The 23,285-nt window shown below is 31.7% G+C and overlaps 3 protein-coding genes across 3 annotated transcripts in view; all 3 read left to right on the forward strand.

Annotated features, from left to right (window-relative positions):
• Positions 1-2,928: 2,928 nt before the first annotated feature.
• LOC126734678 (protein crumbs) overlaps positions 2,929-23,285 on the forward strand; it is a 136,230-nt gene continuing 115,873 nt past the window's right edge. The window contains exon 1 of the mRNA XM_050438386.1: positions 2,929-3,131. Within this exon, the coding sequence (XP_050294343.1) occupies positions 3,092-3,131 (40 nt within the window). The 5' untranslated portion in view covers positions 2,929-3,091. The remainder of the gene's footprint in view (positions 3,132-23,285) is intronic.
• Positions 9,339-11,653, forward strand: LOC126734680 (uncharacterized). The gene has a single exon (XM_050438389.1). It carries the CDS (start codon positions 9,547-9,549, stop codon positions 11,563-11,565), a length of 2,019 nt encoding a protein of 672 aa, XP_050294346.1. The 5' UTR covers positions 9,339-9,546; the 3' UTR covers positions 11,566-11,653.
• LOC126734682 (tubulin polymerization-promoting protein homolog) lies at positions 21,938-22,655 on the forward strand. The gene has a single exon (XM_050438392.1). It carries the CDS (start codon positions 22,064-22,066, stop codon positions 22,547-22,549), a length of 486 nt encoding a protein of 161 aa, XP_050294349.1. The 5' UTR covers positions 21,938-22,063; the 3' UTR covers positions 22,550-22,655.

Consider the following 23,285-nt stretch of genomic DNA (forward strand, 5'->3'; position numbering starts at 1 on the left):
TGAACGTCGTACGTTGTTGTCACCTGCTAACGCCGTCACACAAGCCCTCCACCTTCTTTACATATTAAGTGCATTTCTTAAATAAAGAAGTGGTTCACGATGGACTTGTTTGTTTAATTCACCTATGAAAATACAGTCCACAAATTACCCTTGCTGTTCCCAGCAGCAGAGACATAACACAATTTCGTGATCCAGCAGCGGAGCAGCAACAAAGTGTGCTATGATTACACACCTTCTCAACTAGTTCAGTTAATTCCATCCAGACTTTGTTTGCCGAGATACTATTAATGACATGGTACAGTCTGTAAGTGGTTTTGATGGCTTCCCTCTACTGGTATATGGACAGAGGGGTCAGTCCAAGTATTACTTCCATGGCGGCTATCGATGTGGTTCTGATCGTCCCCGTAATGAGCAAACAGGCCTGCCTTTAAAGGCTGTTAAGTTTTATTTTGGGCAGTTGTTTTGTTGCTTTGCTCCACCACACCACAGAGCCGTCGGAGGTCGTAGGTCTGCTGACCTGTGTGTATAATCACTGCATCTATTTTGAGTTTATTTTCTAGGTCTTGCCGCATATCCTGCGACCGTTCCATGGAAACAGTTTTGCTTCCTTAACTGTTTTGTCAAGATGCGAGTTTCAGTAAATTATCCTCTATCTAAGGTTACCACAAGATATTTCACGCTATTTCCGTCGTAAATTGGATGGCTTTACCTCTTAGGATTGGCCTTAGATTAGTGGTTTGACTTTGCCCATATTTCTTTTTCTGTCTAAGAAGGCCGCCACTGCCACTTTCTCTTATTTCATCGAGTTCAGAGCAAGACTGATGCTCGGTAGGCGTATTGGTGGACATTGGACTTTATAGTTTTGTCACAGGATAATAAATTTTTCTATTGACATGGTTCCGATGACACCATCCAGGTCGTGGCCTTGCGGCCGATATAGTTTGAACTAATAATTAGATCTAGTACCTCTTCTTTTTGTTTTTAAGGATAAAGGTTGACTCATGGCATGTATTATTAGTTTAAAGTTATAGTTTATTCATTTTTAAGTTTGTTACCAGTAGCAATGTCAAACTTTATATGTCTTGATCTAAGCATGGTGGCTCCGATGTCACCATCCAATTCCTGACCTTGCGGCCGATATACTTTGAACTAATAATTAGATCTAGTACCTCTTTTTTTATTTTTAGGGATAAAGATTAACTCATGGCCTATATTATTAGTTTCTAGTTTTAGTTATAGTTCAAAAGAAACTCACCAATCTTTTTGCAGAATACAATCAGGTTTCGCACCATCTGTGGAGGAGGTTGTTCTGCTGCATCACCCGGGAATTATGGAGAGCATGTGATTTTGTATTTAATTTTGTGTGTCATAAAATTTTAAAGTCAATTTTTTAGTTTGTCGGGTTTTCTTATGATGCCATTGATTTAATTAGCTCCTACCTAACTAATCGAACAGAGTGCATTAAAATAGATACTAGAGTTTCTGATCCTTTAATAATCCAAAATTGGGGTGCCGGATCCATTATTTTTCATAATGTACACATGAAGATTTCATATTAAATTAAAGAATTGCTCATATCATCTATATGCAGATCACACCCAGTTGTATTTTTTTCTTACTTGAGTAGTTTATAATTGCAGTAACAAAAATAAATAATGATTTGCTGGCTTTGCATAACATTTCTTCTGAATATCTTTTACCGTTGAATCCATGTAACTCAAGTGTCATGTTTTCACGTCGGAAATAAAAATAATGTGAGAAATATAAAATATAATATTAATATTAAAATAGCGGTTAGCAAAATTGTGGATAAATGCAAAAGTTTGAATCTGTCGATTGATACTGAGCTGCGTTTCAGGTCCTACGTGTCTGATATTTTAAAGAAAGCGTATTTTGCTCTTAAATTAATATATCTATACAGGCACTGTCTACACCAAGATGTTTAAAAACTATTGTGCGAAATCTTAGTGCTTTCACAGTGTAATTATTATGATACAGTTTATGGTTGGTGCTTGGATTACAATGATAAAAACAGATTACAAAAAATCCGGAATTCTTGTATACATTTTATCTTTGGTATTTATAGGGAAGATTACGTGACATATAGGCTTTTAGTGCTTAGATGGCTTAATATACTTATAAATATATTATTATTATACATATAAATATTAATAATAATAATAATACATTTATTATTATTATTAATATTAACAGTGGCTGATCATGTTTGTTATATTGGAACTAATCCCAAATGCTCAAACCCCAGCCGAGACTAGCATTGTGGGGGTAGCACACTTCTATATAGGATTAGGCCCACCCAGCATATGCAAGATACGTCTCCTCCTTGCAGTCTTCTTGGTTCGGCCGAGGTCTTATCTATCTATGCGTCGCAGTTCGGTTGACGTAAAGCAAAATAAATTCATCTCGTTAACCAAGCCAACCCATATCTAGACAATTTTTAATTTAGGATTGTTTATTATAAAATTTTAGTAATGTTATAACATTTTAATCTCAAATAGCTCTTATGACAAAAACTGATATACTGGGTTAATAATTAAATGTTAGTAGTACCGCTCCGAAAATTTGCATACAAGTGTAGTCTAACCATTATATATTATTTGTTTTATACAGATCAGATTTTCGTATCTGTTTTTGATAGTAGGAACATTTTCTAGCAAATGAGTATTCAATGCCTCACCAAACTATAGCTCTATTCTAGAAAACTTCATTAAAAGCTGCTTTATAATACTCAATATAAAACTATCCAACAACTCCGTCAGATAGTTGGCAACACTGTGGTACGTTATGCTTTTTGCAGGTCCTCCTGATTTTCTGTGATACTGACAGTTGCCAGGTAAGCATATACACTGTTGTCAAATAGTCATTTATTTGTTGTCCTGTCAGTTTTTAGTTTACATTTTTTTACAGGTGAGGCACATTTTGGCAGGTGGTCGTGCGCGATAGAATCGAATTTCCCGAATTTCCTCGTTTTCGCGGTTTTCCGGTAGTAATTTTTCCGAAAGACATTTTATTTATGATGCGATTGTAGTGTTTTTACGGTTTTCGACCGCCCAGATATCCTTTTACTACAATGGAAAAGGCCCCTTTGCAAATTCTTGGCTTCCTATTGGGTAAGTGTTTATTTATTGGTTATTGTTCCCATAACTACTCAATTAAAAACAGTTTATTATTGATTTAATTTTTTATTGAATCACTAAATTGGATTAAGTATCTAGACGTATTATCTTTATAGAGTTCTGTATGTCTATATCTCTTCATATAGATATACAAAACAAATCTTATTATAAGAAACAAATAATATCATCATTGGGATTCCAATTCCACTGTGATTACCAAGGTGCTATGTCAGTAAACAAAATTTACTGACTAATGAATAAACTTATAAAAAAACCCCTTAACAGATAATCCATTTAAAACTTACATATTATGTGTTATAGTGTATAACACTTAAAATCTGCAGTCAGAATGTAGACAAATAATCCAGTAATTGTTAAAAATTTAAAACTGTAATAAAGAGAATCAACTAAGGTTCTTCACAAAACAAAAATTTTATCAAAAGGTTGTAACATCGAATATGTGTCACTTTGAGACACATTGCAATTGAGAAAAATAAAATTCTTAAAATATATTTTTTTTATCAATATTATATAATAATACAAATAATGAAAATATCCTTATTTTTAAATAAAAATTTAATTATTGTTATTTTAACTTATTCAATATATAACATAAATAGACCTTTCGCTGTACTGTATGAATTGAAAATGCTTATATTGCAATCTACATGATCTTGAGTTGTTTATATTCAAAACCCATATTCAAAAAATCAAAAACATTTCTACCACATTTTGATTTACTATAAGCCATAGAATGCATACATTAAAGGAATTTTACTGGACCCATAAAACACAATTATCCTACTAAATCTAAAATCATCTTAAAATACATTAAAAAAAAAACTAAAAATTCTACTTTTATGAAATTTATAGACTATGTAGGGATAAAGTGGTATAATTTTTTACCATAAAGTAATGAAAGACTGTAAATAAATGTTTATGTAATGCAATATTGCCTTGTTATATACACTAGGGAAATTTATACAAAAAAATCCATCTTATAGGGCAAAATGGCACTTTTGCTATGTTATATGAAATATACATTTCACATTTCAAGGCGGAGCTGCAGGGAATGAATTTAAAAACGCCTAGATTGTAATGTAGACATGACTTTGAGTTATTTTTTGGATCTTAAATGCAACATAAATTCTGCATTTGTAGTGTAAATAAATATCCCAGTTTCAAGTAGTTATTATGCATTTATAAACCTTACATAAAGATTAAAGAACCAACTCCGTTCTTCCAAAACAGAAATCCTACCAAAAACAAAAATTGTCAAAAACTTATATATTTTTACATCAACCAGACAAAAAGTTTAGTAAGTAACGTCTTTTATAACCCATAAACCCTGCTTCAAATACCATGTAAGATAAAGTGTTTAGATATATTTATACATAAAGATTTAATTATTTTGATATTGACTTGACTTGATGTCATTTTAGATCCACCACTGTATCCTTTATACTATTATAAGTACCTTTGAAGTTAATATGACAGTTCACAGAAGAAAAAAATAATAATTTTATGGAATAAAATGGCACTATTGATTTATTGTACAAAATAAAAGTCCCACATTTCATTTGGACAGGCCACTAGAAATAAAATTTAAAAATGCACCTAAATTGCAATGTATAGATAGATGATTTTGGTGACATATGAGATTTGTTTTTAGGGCTCAAATATTCAGTACCTTGTTAATTTGTTATATAAGCTACAAAAGAGACAACCATAGAGCCTATAGCGATGAATATTTTTAAGAACTATAAAATTATATATTATCTTTAAAAGGGTTTTCGCAATATGTTTAATCAGTGATGTCCTTATTAAGTTTCTTCATTTTTATACTTTATACTACAGATTTAAAAAATATTTATTGTGAAATTAAAACTTACAGCAGAAAAGGCAAGAGTTTAACAACATTGTTCTTCAACTCCTCCTGAAATAAATTAGACTTAATATTTTTCCAATTGCTTCATAAATAATTACATTTAACTTATTGGCTACTCAACTTTCTTCTCCAAGAATGCTTTTTAGTGTTGTTTTTTAAAACTATGATGAACAGGCACTTGTGAAAACAACATTCAAATTTTTTCAGGAGCTCTTAAATTGCAATTTTGTATATTTCTTCATCTAAGTTTTCTTAGCAAATATATGTTTTAATAAAACTCCAATTGCTTGTAACTACAATTAATGTTTTTTAAATTTTATTTCTATGATATCTAATTTAGTCAGCAATCTAAACAAAGAGTTTTCCACTAGAATATTAGAAGGCTTAAGAGTTACTTCAATACTAAATAACTTATAAGATGTAGGATTTGTTACTTTTGTTACATTTAAAAAAAGCTCCTCATTTGTTAACAAACTGTTCATTATAATAAGAACAGTTATGTAAATATGGGTGTAATCATTGAAGCATAATCTGCTATGAGATCTATATAACTTTATCATTCATACATAGAACTTTATTGTATGTAAATATGAAGGAAATATAAAAGCTTTTGTTGGACAGGGAAATTGTGAGGGTTCTGATTGGTCTAGGTAGAATCATGTAAAGATTTGGTATTATTATTTATATATGATTTTTGACTGAATCCTCAAACAATTTACTTTTTTTTAACATCCTTTCTTAGTTTTTTGCAATGTCTCTTACTGTTTTTTTTACCTTTTTACTCCCTTTTTAATTAAATTCTTCAATTCTAAATCCAAAGTTTTAAGCATTTAAAAATAAATTTTATCAAGCATTTAAGCAATTATTGAAGTGTCCTATTCTTGTTGTTTTCTTCGAATTTAAATTTTTTTTATAACTTAATTCAAGTATATTTTACTCTCAATTTAAAGATAAAAATATCTAAGGTGTACTATTATAAAGAAAAAAAAAGTAGTATGTTCCACGTACAAGTGCACCAAATTCAAAATATTTTTTTTGTAACTTGTAACTGATTTTTTTAATGCTACTCTACTTACCATTATTTTTATGAAGAAGTATTTTTTGTTTTATTTATTGTGCCGATAAGAAAACATAGTCCTTATTGAAACAGAAAAACCAAAATCGTTATGGAAAAATGTTTCCTCAAGCTGGTAATGATTTTCCTAATTAGGTGTAATCTAGCTAAAACAAAGTCATAAGTAGTAGAAAATGGGTTAAAACTAATTTTATATATACATGCATTTTACTCATATATCTTTATTTAAATAAATAATATGATCTGAAGGAACCTCTGATTTATTGATTTTTCAGTTCTGCTTTGTGTACAGGGTGTCCCACAATCAATGTCACAGGCTGTAACTTTTTGATTTTTAAGCAAGTGTATGTTTAATAGTTATAGGACCACTGTTTAAACTGACTTTAAAAAACTACCCCTGACAAATTCATGCCCTAAAAACCACCATTATTCCTTCTAAGGTTTGAAATAGTTGTAAAATTACTAACTAAATCTGTTAACATCAATGTAAAGAATTTTTAAATTTTAAAATTAAAATGTTTCTGTTGCAAAAATTAAAATAGCAAGTTTCTTTTTAAATTCAATTTATTTATTATACAATATTTTGACATCATACTAATCTGTTTTTATAAAATTTATACCTATTATTTAATTAAATGCTCAAATTGAGCTTCATCAGCTTCCACACAAATTTCCTATAGTAGAAAGGTTTCTCTTATGCAAGCTACAGTAATCATGGTAGCAGTAATTGTTCGACAGGTGTCACAAATTCAGTTTATAAGCTCTTCAAGATTATTGGATGGTCGTTGATATACATTATCCTTTAAATAATCCCAGAAAACCAAATCAATTGAGGTCATATCTGAAGAGGGGCTGGCCACTTAATAGGACCCCTATTACCAATACACCTATACGGAAATCTATTGTCTAAATAAACGATCTTAATCGTTTCTTCTTCTCGTAAATCAGTCAAAATGTCTCCTATTTGCTGACGATTTAAAACTGTATAGACAAATCTGCTCTCCTCTAGCTATTGAAATCCCGCAAAATGACGTTAATATAATCTTTTACTGGTGCCAATTGTATGAAATGTCTCTTAACAATAATAAATTTTGCTTCATGTGATTCAGTAGAAAAAAGAGTCTGTATCCTGTAGGATACTTATTTAATAATGCAACTCTAAAGCATGTCAATTTAGTAATAATAATAATAATAATAATACTTCTTTATTTGCTCAAATACATCCATTAGCTTAGCATCGTCAAAAGGTATAGACTGTCAAACGCCAATAATACAGTGCACAAAGGGAGACATTAATCTATCAGAGTTTTACCTACATAACATAGCAAATAAAAAAAAAAAAAAAAACTTGGTGTCTATTTGAACCCTAAGCCTTGTTTTTCTCACCACTTTGATAATATTATTTTATTTCTAAATCAAATGACTTTAAATCAAAAGCTTTTGACGAGTGTAAACATTTTTTTGTAGTGACACAATAAACCATTTGATTTTGATTTTGAAATAGAATATTGGGCTTTGTAAGGAGATCATGTAGGGATTACACTGTTATTCCTGCATTTAAATCTTTGTATATATCTCTGGTCTGATCTAATCTTGAGTTTGCTAATGTAATATGGTCTAAATATCAATAGGACTGAAAATGTTCAGCACAAATTTGTCAAGTTCATGAGATTTATCCTTTCCAGATCAGGTACACTTCTTTCTACTGATCAGACTATGTCATATCTATCACTAAATCCCTTGTCAAGTAGAAGGGAGTACTATGATGTATGTTTTGCTTTTAAGGTTCTAAATGGAATAACAAGATGTTCCGACTGCCTTGCTTTTTTCTCAATCCATGTTCCACCTTACTCAACCCAAAATCTTTCACTTTTCCATGTCCCTTTCTGCCAAACAACATATTTAACTCAAAAAATTCATCCATTATCCCAAAGATGCTGGTCACACACTTTAATAAAAGGTAAAAACTGTAGATTTATATAATGTAAATAGTATCTGTAGATTTTGTGTTTTTACCTTTTATAAAAAAAAAAAACATATTGCTTACAGAATCCAGCAAGGAGAATTTCTGCAACAATCAACAAGCATGCAGAAAATATTAAATTTTTCTGTTGCTCATTAAACTCATTTAAAAAATCTGCAATTAATTAAAAAAAATAAAATAATAATTAATAAAAAAAATAATTAATAAAAATAAATTAACAAAATAAATACTGCTCTGTAGTTTATGTACCTTCATAAAAGTACAGTCCAATAAATTGTCCATTAAATATACCACACGTTTATGCCAATTATTGCTTGAAAACAATTTTCCATTATCCATTGGTGATTGTTTTCAGACCAATAATGTGAATTATGTCTATTAACTATTTCATTATTAAAGAATCTATTTCCATCAGTCCAACAGATTTGTGACAAAACTTCGGGATTGTCATGAATTAAAACCTGAAGGGATGCAATAAACTCTAACCTTCGTTGGTAATCTGTAAGGCAAAGTCCTTCTATTAGGTGGATTTTAAAATTAATTTCTATGTTTAATTTACTTTATAAGTTTATAAAGTAAATTCAATTTAAATTTTTTTTTTTAATTTAAAATCAAAATTACAATTACATTCTCTTTCGATAGTGCAAATGGAAGCTGTGAATTTACTGCAATATTTGTCAACACAAATATAATATTTTCCTCATTTCTTGCTGCCATTTGATGATGGGAATATTTTAAATTTGGAAATGAACCAGTGCGTATTTCTGCCTCCACTCTTAAAAACTACTTATATGAGGGTGTAGGAAAACATTCTCATTTCTGCTTTACGACAATTTTTTCTACACTCCTGTAAATAAGAAACATATCGACATATTCCTGTACCTTAATATATTATACTGAAGACCAAGTTAAATTATTTGTTTACAGATTGAGAAATACGCTTTGTCGCTAATAATTTTTTACTTTATTAATTTATTTAAAAGTAAAAAAGTTATAGCCTGTGATGTCTGTGTGAGACACCCTGTAAATTGGAAAGAATTTCAAACAACCCTTTGTTAATAGGTACAGCTGTATCAGGTAACTTAAACTGGGTAGTTTTTACCAGTATTCATTAAAATAATGTTAGCAGCCATATTATAATGCACTTAGACCAGATTATATTGTCCACCTAATACCTGATAAAAATTCACTGAATCAGGCATATTGATCAGGGTCAAACCCATTAAAATTTTGTTGACTTCAGTACTGATTACAGTTTCTTCTGAGAGAGACGGCAATAAGCTTCAATTTTTGTAGTCTATTTATCGTTAAATAAAATATATAATTAATATTAAAGATAAATTAAAGTAAAGTAAGTGGATTTCCCATTGATAACCGGTTTTTTGACCCGCGTGTTATTAAATCGACCGCAGTTAATGCCTGACTTTCTTAATTCTCAGTGAAAATCGTGAATCTTATTAAAATGTATCGAAAACCATTGATATTTGCGGCAAAGTATTATAATATTACGCGAAGTTATTCAATAAATAATGGCATCTTTAAAATTAGCGATGAAATCCGGACGTGCATCAATGAGGGTAAACCGGTGGTCGCGTTGGAATCAACAATAATTACACATGGAATGCCATTTCCAAAAAATGTACAGTGTGCATTAGAAGTGGAAGAAATGGTCAGAGCTGAGGGGGCAGTACCTGCAACAATTGCCATATTAAATGGAGTAGTAAAAGTTGGACTTTCAAAGGACGATATTGGATCTCTTGGTGATATAAGCAATAGTGCGCCAGTGAAAACCTCTAGGCGAGATTTTCCTTATGTTTTAAGCAAAAAATTAAATGGTGGAACTACTGTTTCTGGGACAATAATAGCCTGCCAACAAGCAGGTATCCCAATTTTTGCCACAGGCGGTATTGGAGGCGTTCACAGAGGCGCTAGTGAAACTTTCGACATTTCAGCAGATTTAACAGAACTGGGACGCTCAAATGTATCAGTTATATCAAGTGGTGTAAAATCAATACTCGATATATCAAAAACTTTGGAATACTTGGAGACCCAAGGAGTTTTTGTTGCTACACTAGGCTCTAGCAACGATTTTCCAGCATTTTATGCCAGATCTAGTGGTTGCAAAGCTCCATATTGTGTTAAAGATAGCTGTGAAGCAGCTGAAATGATTAAGGCTCATAGAGATATGGGTTTACAATCTGGCATGTTATTTGCTGTGCCTGTGCCTGAAAAGTATGCTCTTAATCCAGAAATCATAAATAAGGCAATTCTTGAGGCACTGGGGAAAGCACAAGATAAAGGTATAAGTGGTAAAGACACTACTCCCTTTTTATTATCTGAAATTGCTACAGTAACTGGTGGAAATTCCCTAGAGACCAATATAGCTTTAATTAAAAATAATGCCAAAGTTGCTGCCCAAATTGCAATGGATTTAGCTCGATTTAGTTCCCGCCAAATTGAAGTTACATCTATGAATCAACCTGTTATTATTGGAGGATCTAATGTAGATTGTATTGCTCAATTAGATGAGGATTCAATTAAACTGAATGGAGGGATGCATATGGCAAGATTTGAATATAAAGCAGGAGGTGTTGCAAGGAATATGTGTGAGGCTTTGTCCAAATTAGGATGTGACTCGACCTTTATATCTGCTATAGGAGATGACTATCAAGGGAAATTTCTAACAAAGCAACTGCCACTTCAATATAAAAGGCATATTTTAAAAATATCTGGAGAGCATACAGCTCAGTGTATAGTTGTAATTGATAAAAAGGGTGATTGTACATTTTTAGTGGGAGACATGAATATCCATGGCAAAATATCTGCAAATGTATTAAAAAATCATGAAGATTTAATCAAAAACTCTCCATTGGTGATTATTGATGGTAACCTTTCAGAGGAAGCTATGGCAGCAGCATTACATCTAGCCAAGAAGTATAATATTCCAGTATTTTATGAGCCCACTGACGTTGCTATTGCAGAAAAACCTTTTACTACAGACTGTTGGAACAGCATTAAGTTTATAACTCCAAATTTAAAAGAATTACAAGTAGTGGCCAGGCATTTTAAATTACAAGTTAACAAACACTTTGACAATGAACTTGAGGAGGCTGCGGCATTAGCAAAAGTACTTGTACCTTATATTGATAATGTAATTGTCACTTTAGGTCCTCAGGGAGTACTAATAGCAAGGAAAGGTGAAGCAACAGATAGTCTTCTATGTAACAATTTGACAAGTGTATCAGTTAGACATTATCCACAAAAAATACTTAGTGATATAATCAATGTCAGTGGGGCAGGCGATTGTTTTGCTAGTGGTTTTGTAGCAGCTCACCTTAAAAACTTACATGAAGCTAGGTGTGTTTCAGTTGGGTTTGCAGCAGCTAAATCAGCATTGTATGCTGACTCACCTGTGCCAAATAATTTGTTTGATAGTGAACATGTGTCTTGGAAAATTGATGCTTCATTTGTTACTTTATAGTGAACAATGGGATACTGATATGCCCTCAACTAGTGAAATACTTTATAGAGTTTAATTATAATTTTTATATAAATAGATCTTAAAACAACTTAACAAAATTATTATTTCTCCCTAAAAATTAAACAAGAAATTAAAAATAAACAGAACTTTTCTAGTTATCTGGTAGTTAGTGGCCCAATTATCGTTATTAGCATAACCAATTGAACACCACTGGTTGAGTGCATTGACCATGGACCATATGCCACTGGGTTTGTCTAATAATTTTCTAAGAAATTAATTTTTTTAAGTGGGTACCGTACCTGTCTGATTCCAGATCTTGTTAATGTGTTTATTATATGCCATTGACTTAAATTCTTAGAATTTATTATTTTGTAATTTGAGATGGTAGAGAAAGGACAGGGGATGTGATGACAATGTTATGCAGAGTGTGACGTCTTAAAGTTTAACCAATTGCAACTATCATTCTTAAAACAAGATAAAGTTACTGTTATTATCAAACATTTATTACACATCAACTGACTGGCTGTATAATATTTTCAATTCGATATCAGAGGTCAAGCAAAACAATTAAATAGTTATTCACTGTTTTTCATGAAGAATTCCTATTGCAATAGTAATTCCGAAGGTTTTATTCATTCATGTGTAGGTAGTTCCAATGTAAAACATTCATAATACCAACTATAGTAGTTTTCATTGCGTAATTTGCAAGCCATTGTACACAATATTGTTACGAAATTTAATATACCGCTTCTTTTACTTAACTGGGCGTACGGTTTTAAGTATCATTGTTTGAAACGGGTTATATGTTTAAGATGATTTAAAAGGCTAACAAATATTTGAGTATTAGAATATCATAAAACGGGTTTCGTAACTGGGTCTCTTAGAATCACTATAAAACTAGAAATCTGATTAAAAGCATAATAAATCGAAATTTTATTATTTGTGGCCATATTTCATAACAGTAAATATTGTACCGGTTGGCCCACTAATATCGAGAATACTCTAATGTTCGGTAAAAAAGGTTTTTCATAAAAGTAGCCCAATATAAGATAACCGAAATATGGGATGCCATCGCAAAAAAATATTTTTGTTTTATATATTCAAAAAAGACATTGGGCATGGTATTTCAATTTTTATTATAATATATGATTTATTATTTACACTTATTTATTTGAGGGATTTTCAATATTTTTTATATCTTCCAAGCATTGGAACAAAGTTTTAATGTCTTGTCCTTATTGTTTGTAGTTATTTTTCAATTTCTTTCGGGAATTTTTTGTTTTTTTATCTTCCAAGGATCCGGAATAATTTTGTCTCTTTTCCAGGCTTTAGGGATTAATTCTCATGTCTTATGAAACGAGTTTCATGTCAAGTCGGCATTTCTTCCAGTGTTTTGATATAATTTTTGATGTCTTATTTTGGGTCATTTTCTAGAATTCGCAAATATTTTTTTTTATTTGACAGGCATTTGTGGTAATTTTTTAAGTGTTTCAGGCATTGGACTTATGTTTTTTTGTTTTTTATGTAATTTCTTGTATTGTCCAGCAATTTGACGACAAAAACCTTCCAGGGATTATTGAAGTATTTTTTTTAATATCTTTTGGGCTATTGGAGGCATATTGTTGTGCCTTTCTAGATTTTGATGTAATTCATTAAGCTTTTCAGAGATTTTAAAGGCTATCACAATTTTTTTGAGTTTTTTTCAGTCATTTTTAATATTTCTCATAAATGTATCCTGAGTATTTTTTATGTCTTAGAGGAATTTACGTTACTATTACTATAAACAGACAAACAAAAAACAAAGTAACGGTCTCCTAAGCAAATTTATTAGCTACACGTGTTTCGCCTTGTATAAGCAGGGATAATCAGGCCTAAAAACAATTAAAAGGGGTGTTTAATATACAACTATTTGCAAAATAAAATAAAACTACCTTAGGACCTATAAAAATATCTTATGTCATCATCGATGTAACCGTTTTCTGAGGTTAGAAACACAATATATAAGAAAATAAAAAGCTCTTGGTTTTGTTGATTTTTGAACCGTAGACCTCTCGCTTGCTAAGCGAGGCCTTAACTAATGGACCAGATAGACATCTACATTTAAAATGGTAACTTATAGCTTAAACAGATAACATGTATATACAATTTAAAATTACAGAAGAAAAATTAAATTTGGTTCAAATGGAAAGACGTCATTAACACACAAAAACAGGATTTTTCTTCGCACTAGTTATTTCGAGTTTTTCTAACAGGTCTAACTTCTTCCCTTTAGAGCATTCATGGAGTATGTCAGCTCCGTCAAGTGCAGTGAAACTGTGGGATGTAGCTAGCAGATGGTTAGCGAACGCTGATTTAGTTTTTGTAACATGAACATCAACACCGTGTTTCTGTATTTATCCACAAAAGCCGTATGTTCTTTAATTCTAGTGGATATTTTTCAGTCTGATTGTCCAATATACACTGCGTTACAGTCGTTACACTTCAAAGCGTACATCCCCGATTTAACCAAATTTATATACAACATTTGAACCAAATTTAATTTTTAATAACATTTCGTAGATAATTTTTCTTCCTGTAATTTTAAATTGTATATACATGTTATCTGTTTAAGCTATAAGGTACCATTTTAAATGTCCATTAGTTAAGGCCTCGCTTAGCAAGCAAGAGGTCTAAAGTTCAAACCCAACCCAACAAGAAGAAGCTTTTTATTTTTTATTTGCTTATATATTGTGTTTCTAACCTCACTATTTTGTTTATTTTTGTTGTAAGTTTTACAGTGTAGGTCCTAAGTTACTTTTATTTTATTTTGCAAATGATTGTATATTAAACACCCCTTTTAATTGTTTTTAGGCCTGATGATGCCCTGCTTATACAGGGCGAAACACGTGTAGCCAATAAAATTTGCTTATGAGACCATGACTTTGTTTTTTGTTTGTTTGTTTATATTTTGTGTGGTCTCTTGGAAAAAATTGGATGAGGATTTTATATTACTATTACTGTGCGTTTGAGGGCTTGAAATGTTGATATCATTTTCATTAGGGTTGCCACGAGACGAGACGAGACGAGATTAAGAATTGTCTCGTCTCGTCTCGAAAGTTCGAGACAAATATTTTTCGAGACGAGACAAGCTTATGTCTCGTCGAGACAAGACCTTATCTCGTCTCGTCTCGTCTCGTCTCGTTTTGTCTCGAAAAGTTCTGATACCTATGTAAAAGTCCAGGATAAAACTTAAAAATTTAATAGACCCCCATAAACAATAAACATATTATAGGTAGTTAAGTATGAAAGTTAAAAAAAATCATATTCGATTTTTAAATTAATTGGGTAGGTAGGCATGTTGGAAAAGATTTTTTTAAGATTTAATAATCAAATATTTATATGAGCACCCCATTCAAGTTTATACTTATATCTTACTTGTCATATTATATTGTTTTTTAAATGTATTTATTTGTTGTTGCTGTTTATAAAATATATTTATTTAACGTAAACTTAATTTGTTCTCGTATTTTTAATATTTAAGTTTCAGAATTTATATTATTTCTTTATGAAGAGTGCAATGTAATAATTATAATGTACCTATTAAAATATTAAACATAAATTTGTGTATTTGTTTGGCTCTATATTTTTTTATTCTAAAATTTATAATTTATTATATTTACTTTATTCCATAATTAAGTAAGTAATTTATTATAAAGGGTATACACAGTCTTTAAAGCATGGCTTAGAAGGTTATATAGAAATACTTATTTTAGGACAAACATGCCAATAATCGTATTGAACATATTACCTATAGACGTCGACATTTTTCATAGACTTTTTGAACAGATGGCAAAGTATCATTCGATTTTGTTTGTTCGAGACGAAAGATAGGTATTAAAAAACATAACATGTATGTGAATATATTATTAAATAGGAGCCTCTTTAAATAATAATTATAAAGCAAATTGCAAAATGTGGCAAAACCAAAACTCTAGGGACAAATCGACACGTTATGAATGCAGTTAAAGTCCAGTGCAACGATATATTGGAATAGTCACCCGTCAAAACACCAGCATTTTACTTCTCAAACAATGTAAATAGAAGCTGGATGACATTGTTTGGCAGGTGGAATGCTGGTGTTTTGACGGGTGACCATTCTAATATATCGTTGCACTGGACTTTACCATTTTTCGGAGGGTTTCGATAGTTCTTCAGTTTTGTAACAGTGACGCAACTGTTCCATCCGGTGAATGCAGGTAATATTCTTAAATTTTTGGTAAATTCAAAAAATATAATAAAATATGGTGTTTGTTTAAAATAAGAAAGCCCACCGTTTTATGACACACCTTGTATAAAAACGTTAAGTTGAAAAAAAAATGCGCAGCTAAAATAAAAACAGACGTGACTGGTCCAAGAGATTTAAATAAACATACCCCTAAATTCTAAGGATATTTTTTCCAATCTACACACCACCAACATTTGTTACACAAATCGTAAGCCCATTAGTATAATAATGGGGAAATAAAAAAATAATTAAAACCTATTCCGTGATTTTAATGGCAATTTTACCAATTATTACTAGAAGCATTTTACATATATCGAGACGTCTCGTCTCGTCTCGTCTCGCCTTGTCTCGAACATTTTTATCTCGTCTCGTCTCGTCTCGAAATTCGAGACAAAATACTTTCGAGACGAGATAAAATGGCTTCGAGACGAGACGAGACGAGACGAGACATCTCGTGTCTCGTGTCTCGCGGCATCCCTAATTTTCATGTTTCTCAGGTTTTCGCGGTGTATGTCTCTAAGGGATTTTAACATGTTTTTCTTGTTTCCACACTTGTCAGACTCATTTTTGATGTCTCCTAAGAATTAGGTAAATAAGTAGGAAATAGTTTTTTTAATTTAAAAAAAAATGATAGTAGATCATATGATGGCTAGATGATCCCTTCCCAAAAAGAAAATTCTGAAAATAGTTTGGAGTTTTCATTTATACCTACTTTCATTCTAAATACCATGAATATTTAAAAATAGTTTTTTTGGAAAATTATATAAGGTATCTCATAAATAATGGTAAATAATTTAACAGCAGCTTCCTTTAAAAAAAAATAAGTTAAGTTGAATTTTCCTAGTTCGAAAGTCAAGAACCAATGTGATAAGCTTAATGTAATTTTTTTGAATTTTGGCTATAAACTAGGATTTCCAAAATTTCGCTACGATTCACTTCGAGATATTTACATTTAAAGTTGTTGATGCGCTCAAAATCAAATTTTATTTTCCTACTTCAGGTTAAAATATTTGTTAAATAGGCTATGCCTCACCAGATGAATTATTATAAATGTTACTATCACGATCAGGGTTTATGTTCATTTCAGTTACTTTGATGAGTGGTTATAAAAATTTGAACTCACACATTTACTAACGTTATCTTTACTAGTAGTAACGTTATCTTTTACCTTTTATTACATTTTTATTGTTCTATTAGTTATTGTTATTTATTGTTACTTATTGCGTTATTGTTAGTACCAGTGTTCATTGTGTATTTATTACTTTTGTTGGGATTTAAACAACTTTTCTTTAACTTTCAATATTAAGTATAAAATAACGGCCAACTGATATATTCTAGGAACTGAATAATCGTTTACGGCCGAATTCGGTAAAATAATATTTGGAAGAAAAGAGTGGAGCGACACATCCCACCAGTAACACGTTCGGTCCGCGCCACCCTTCTTGCTCGCAATTAATTGCATTTTTAACATTGCCCAACTAAGTAAATTTGTTCTCCTGTTTTCCACCTTTTTGGGATTATTTGATTATTACTTCAAGTTTCGTAATTCAGATTGTGTAATTCTTCAAGAACTATTTTGTTAATAAATGCAGTAACACCTCTGCATTTATTAACTAAATACCTCCAGAAAGATTTTGCTCTTTTTTTTACAGGGATGAATTACTGGTCCTTCGCTGGGCATGGGTACCTGGTTAAAATATCAATAAACTCATAATAAGAAAGCTTAAGTAAGCTAGTAGCATTGCAAGGATTGGGCAGACACAGCCAACTTTATTTTAATATGCTGAAGCATTATTTTTTATCTAATTCGGAAATGCGAAATATGGTTTCCGTATATGATCAAGAAAATTAAAAAAAAAAACAGCGGTTCAAAAGTTTGTCGAAGTTATGCGCAATTGTATCCAAATAGGAGGCAGCCAGTTTTTAAACTTTTAAAAAACATTTACCAGAGAGTTGAGAAAGCGGGTCGTTCAGGCCAAAGCGGGATGCTGGTGGATCTGGACGAAAAACTGTTAATCTAGGTTGATGAAGATCCTGAGATAAGCGTAAGGCGTATGACTGTAAGAACTGGAAATAGTAGGTCATCAGTATTGAGAATTTTTCATTGCGAACATCTTTATCCATATTCTCAACTATACAAAAGGTTTTGGATGCAGATCATCCAGCAAGACTAGGTTTCACCCGCTACATCTAGACTCGACAAAATCAAGATCCCTTATTTATTAATGAAATTATGTTTACGGATGAAGCGACTTTTACCCGACGGGATTTTGCATATCCGAAGCTTGACGTCCGAACGACTGATTATTTAGAAGAATTATAATTAAATATGAGCCGTATTTTTTAAAATTCGTCGATTTTACAGTAAAAGAATTTTAAAATGTATTTAGATGAATGGAGGTCATGTCGTCGAATATTTACTGTAAAATATTCATAATTTTAATTTTAAATTTGTTTTTTGTATTTTATCATTTATTCGAAGTGTAATAGCGCAATTTAATTAGTTTATGAATGTTATTTTCTTAAAGGATTCAGAACTTGAAATGTAAATATCTCGAAATGGGTGAATTGTAGCGAAATTTTTAAAGTATACCGTAGTATAAAACGTTTATAAAAGTACTTTATCAATGTATGTTTTCAAGGCTTGCTGTGTTAATTTTGAAAATAGGAATTTTTAATTATTAAAGGTACGGTTAGTGTTTAAAGTCGGTTTTCTCCGACCGGTAATTCTACGATGATGCAACAAGAGCACTTTTTCATTTTCCTTAGGTGAAGGACAGCTTAATCCTTTTGTCATTGACGACTAGCGTCAAATTAATAGTTTGTTGCACTATTTTTTCATGTAGAATCGCTCACAGAAATCCTGACGAGTAATTTCCGGACACCCTGTATACGTAAATAAAGAAAACAAATACATTGTTACAAGGAGGTAGGTTACAAACATCTAAAATGTAAATTATTTTTAATAACTTGCAACATTGTGGATATTAAATTACTCATCAACATACATTACTTAACAGAAATTAACCCTAAACTTAACAGAAATTAAAAATAATACGTAAATTAGTGCGAGTTTTAACTACAAAACATTATTATCGGTATAAAATTAATCTAAGCGGTAGTATGCTTTAGTCAATAACAATTTTTTAACTACGTGTAAATTGCCTATGTATACTTTTGCATTAAAGAAGCAAGCAATTATATATTTTTTTACTCTTATATATTATAGAGTATTTTGTAAGAGATGATTTTGGAATGCAACACCCAAATTCTCACTATTGAACCTGTCTCTTCCCAACAGAGGGCGACAATGATGCCTAAAGCCTGCGCCACACAGATGTCTCACCACTTCGCTCACGCTTCTGTAGTACAAAAAGGGATTGTAGGAGCTGAAGGCTTGCGTAACCCCAAAATTGAATTCCGAAGCGTAGTCGAAACTCCATTAAGGCAAAATAAAAAAAAAAATTCTGTCCTTTTGTCGAGTTCACAGTGGATCAGTCGATAGTAGGTGGAGGCCAATCTCCTTCTCAACATACAAATATGCACATCTAGTAACCTTGCCAGCAAAGTAACCTTGCTGGCATCACACCATTTTTTTACTGTTTGAACATCTGTTAATGAATACTTATTGCCTGTTCTAGATCTGGGTTACCTATTCTCAGCCAAAATATTATGGTGTCATCAGCAAATATTGTGAAAGATCCATTAATGCCGATGGAAGCAAGACTATTAATGTAGATAAGAAAGAGTAGTGGGCCAAGCACCAATCCTTGGGGAACTCCACACTGTATGGTTTGAGATGATGACACAGCACCATCCATACTAACCACCTGTCTCCTATTTGTCAGACACGACTCAAGCCAAGTCAAAGCACAATCTCTGAACTCATAGCAAGACATCTTTTGCAGCAGCCAATCTAATGTCAGGAAAAGTCACAGACCACCGCATACAGCCATCTCACCTCTATTTAGATCTAAATAAAGCTCCTCTAGTAAATTAAACACAGCATCTGTAGTATTCTTCTGGCTCTGAAAACCAGACTGGTTTTTGTTCAATAATTTATTCAATTAATTTCCACCTTTAAATAGAGGTTTCACCACAGCTGTACTCGAGCTGTTAAGAAAAATTCCCTTGTCAAAGGAGGTATTTATGAGGTCAGCAAGGTCTTCAAGTGTAGAGTTAAGAAGATTAATAATTTTTGTTGGAATACCATCAATACCTGCTGATTTCTTATTTTAATGATTTGCAATATACGTTTAATTAAATGAAATTAATGTATTACATCAGTGTGGTGCAGGCAAAATGATTTAGGCACAGCTTCATGAGCTAGATAATCCATAGGGTCAATATCTGAACATATATTTTTTCCCAGTTTTTCTGCTATTGTACAATAGAAAGTATTAAAGCTGTCAGAATCCACAGAAGCCTGGCAATCATTAACCTTGTGCTGTGTTTCCCTCTCAAATCGTTTACTGTATTCCAAACCACGTTCGATTTACATGTTGCATTATTAATTTTGGTGGTGTAATAATTTTGTTTTGCATTTTTTATAACCTTACCATACAATAAAACAGAAAAGACCTAGCATCTTAAGTGCCTTACTTTCGTTTCTAGAGATATTTTGTGACTTTTAAAGATTACACTCATTTTGTGAAATACCGTCCTTGCTTTTCCTATGCGACATTTTGTTTCTTGTGCATAGTCCCATTGTAAGTGCTATCACCCTGATATCGTCGGCGTATCAAATATTATTATTTAGTCTGACTCCGTTTAAAAGCATACCTTCTTATATTCCGTTACAGTGTTCGTTAAAATTTTTTTCGGAATATAAGTTGCCTATTCAGAATATATATAGCCTCTTCAAGGATATTGATTATTTTATGATGTTGAACGCAATCAAATGCCTTTTCATAATCGTATTCATCACAGTTGCGTTTCTGAATCTCTGGATTAGGACTTAACTTCAAAGAGTGCCTCTCTGGTTCTGACTGCATTTAAAAAAACAAATTGGTTTTCGTCTATTAGTTCTTTGAATTTGTTGTAATTTCTTCTGTAGATGATCAGATTGATAATCCGAGATTCCTTACACTTGTTTGACCCAGGTTTTTGGGAAATGCTTTAACTTCTGATTGAAGCCCTTTGTCGTGGATATTTCCAAATTGATAGATTCGGTTGAAGATTTGCAGGCTATGCCTTCATCATCCAATAACTTCAGATATTCAGGCTTTATGTTGTCTGGTCCCATTGCTTTTTTGTTTTTAATTTGTTTTATTGCTATTTCTACCTCGTGGATTAGTATAGCTGGGCCTGTAGCTTTTTCCGACAGTGACTACGTGACCTCCAGTCTTTGATAGTCGAAAAGCTTTTCTAAGTATGGCTTCCACCTGTTTTCCACATCATGTTTGTCAATGATAATTTTTGCATTTGTGTCTCTGACCTTCATAACCTTTAGAAGGTTTCCTCTTTTATTTTCTTGTGTAGGTCAAAGCTGTCGTCTCTGGTTTATAGTATTTCTATTTCAGCGCATCTCTCTGGTGTTTCTTTTTCTTCATTTGTGTCTGGATTTTGTTGTACTCTTCATTACTTTTATGTGTTCTTCTCTGTTTCATTAGTTTTAAAATATCACTGCTTATCCAAGATTTCTTTTTGGTTTCCTTTTCTGGTTTTAAACATTCTTTTTTTGTTGAATCTATTATTTTGGTGAATTCGTTATCTCCGCCTGCAGGTGGTCATTCACCTCTTTTTATTTTTATACCTTTACGTTAATGTATTTGCCTACTTTTTGTTTTATTAGAAATTGTTGTAAGCCTTCATGGCATATTGAGGAATCATTTTCTTCAGTTGCACTCTTATGACTCCTACTACAGGTATATGATCTGATTCAATGTGCGCACCAGGATAAATTTTAATTGAATTAAAGCAGTTTCTGAACCTCTTGTTAACTAACATATTTGGTTATTAATAATGTTACTTGCTGTATCGGCTAGCGACTTCCATGCATTCCATGCATCTCTTTGGCAATTTGTAGTGCTTTTGGGAGTCGTATTATGTCTTCTATTAAAGTCTTTAGGTAGGAATAAATATTCAGTTCACATCGTCATAACCCATCAAGATTTGACTTTGTCATCGCCTGTCAGTTCTTTTTCATTCATTCCTTTTAATCACTTCGAAATTTTCTCGTTTCATTCTTTACCCCCATTTCATCACAAACTCTAAAATTTTTACCGTTAAAAAATGGCTACCTCAATTAAGCTCGATCAACAGTTCATAAATTTCGCGAAATTCGGCGACACAAAAGCGGACGGAAAAACGATCACCCTCACCCAGATCGATAAATGGTTTAAACAAGCCCAAGTGTTTGACAAAAAACTAACTACCACCGATACGGGAATCGCTTTCAATAAATTTAAATCAAAAACCATCACTTTCCAAAACTTCATCGCTTTCATTGAAGATTTAGCGGGCCAAAAGAAAATTGAACCGGACCAGATCAAGCAGAAACTTATGGACTGTGGACCTCCTGGTATGAATAAAGCTACTACTGCTGTACATACTGGTGCAGTAGATAGGTTAACTGATACATCCAAGTATACTGGTGCTCATAAGGAAAGATTTGATGCCAGTGGCAAGGGTAAGGGTATTGAGGGTAGGGAGGATATAGCCGATGACTCTGGATATGTTGCTGGATACAAAAATAAAGACACGTATGATTCGAAATAGGATTTTGGATAGAGATGTAATAAAATCAAGTTTTCAGGAAATCAAAAATTTTCAGTTTTTTTAGTAGATCGAAATATATAGTGTGGATGCTATTTTCAAAAATTAATGGCAGAGATTTTTTATATATTAAGTATTTTAATTTTTTATTAATTTATTCATGATATAGTAAGTCTTTAGGAAACAAACAGATAAAGTCCAAAAATTGTATCCTCATATTACGATAATAATATAACCTTTCTATAAATTAACCAATAAGCAATAACAATCTCTAAGTAATATCTAACTGAATATTTATAGGAAGTCTATGTGCAGGTACATTAAGCGTAATTTTACAAAGAATATTTGGAGAGTTTGACAACTTGATGATGTTCTTAAATAATGCTAAAATAAATAATCAGACATAGAACATCTTTTTTCAAATGTTAAAATGAGATGTTAAAAGGGTTAAAGTTTAGTTGTGGTCCACAATTTGAAAACGAGTTTTATAACATAAAAACCTAAAAAATTTGTTTTGGATTTTCTGTTGGGATGTAATTTTTGTATCCAGGGTTCCATAATACTGATAGCAGAAAATTGAAGCTTACTAACCACCAATAATAAAGTATTATCATCAAGTCTAAACATAAGTATCAGCTTATTGATGCTTTTTTGTAGGATTTCACAATCCAGAATAGATTTTATTTGTACAAAAAATTTTAAGATCGTCAGCGTTGCAAAGGAATAGGCAAAATGTAAA

Source organism: Anthonomus grandis, chromosome 3, assembly GCF_022605725.1.
Source record: "Anthonomus grandis grandis chromosome 3, icAntGran1.3, whole genome shotgun sequence".
Lineage (NCBI taxonomy): Eukaryota > Metazoa > Arthropoda > Insecta > Coleoptera > Curculionidae > Anthonomus > Anthonomus grandis.

Coding starts and splice junctions, on each gene's coding strand:
- LOC126734680 (XM_050438389.1), top strand. CDS start 9,547: ATGTATCGAAAACCATTGATATTTGCGGCAAAGTATTATAATATTACG.
- LOC126734682 (XM_050438392.1), top strand. CDS start 22,064: ATGGCTACCTCAATTAAGCTCGATCAACAGTTCATAAATTTCGCGAAA.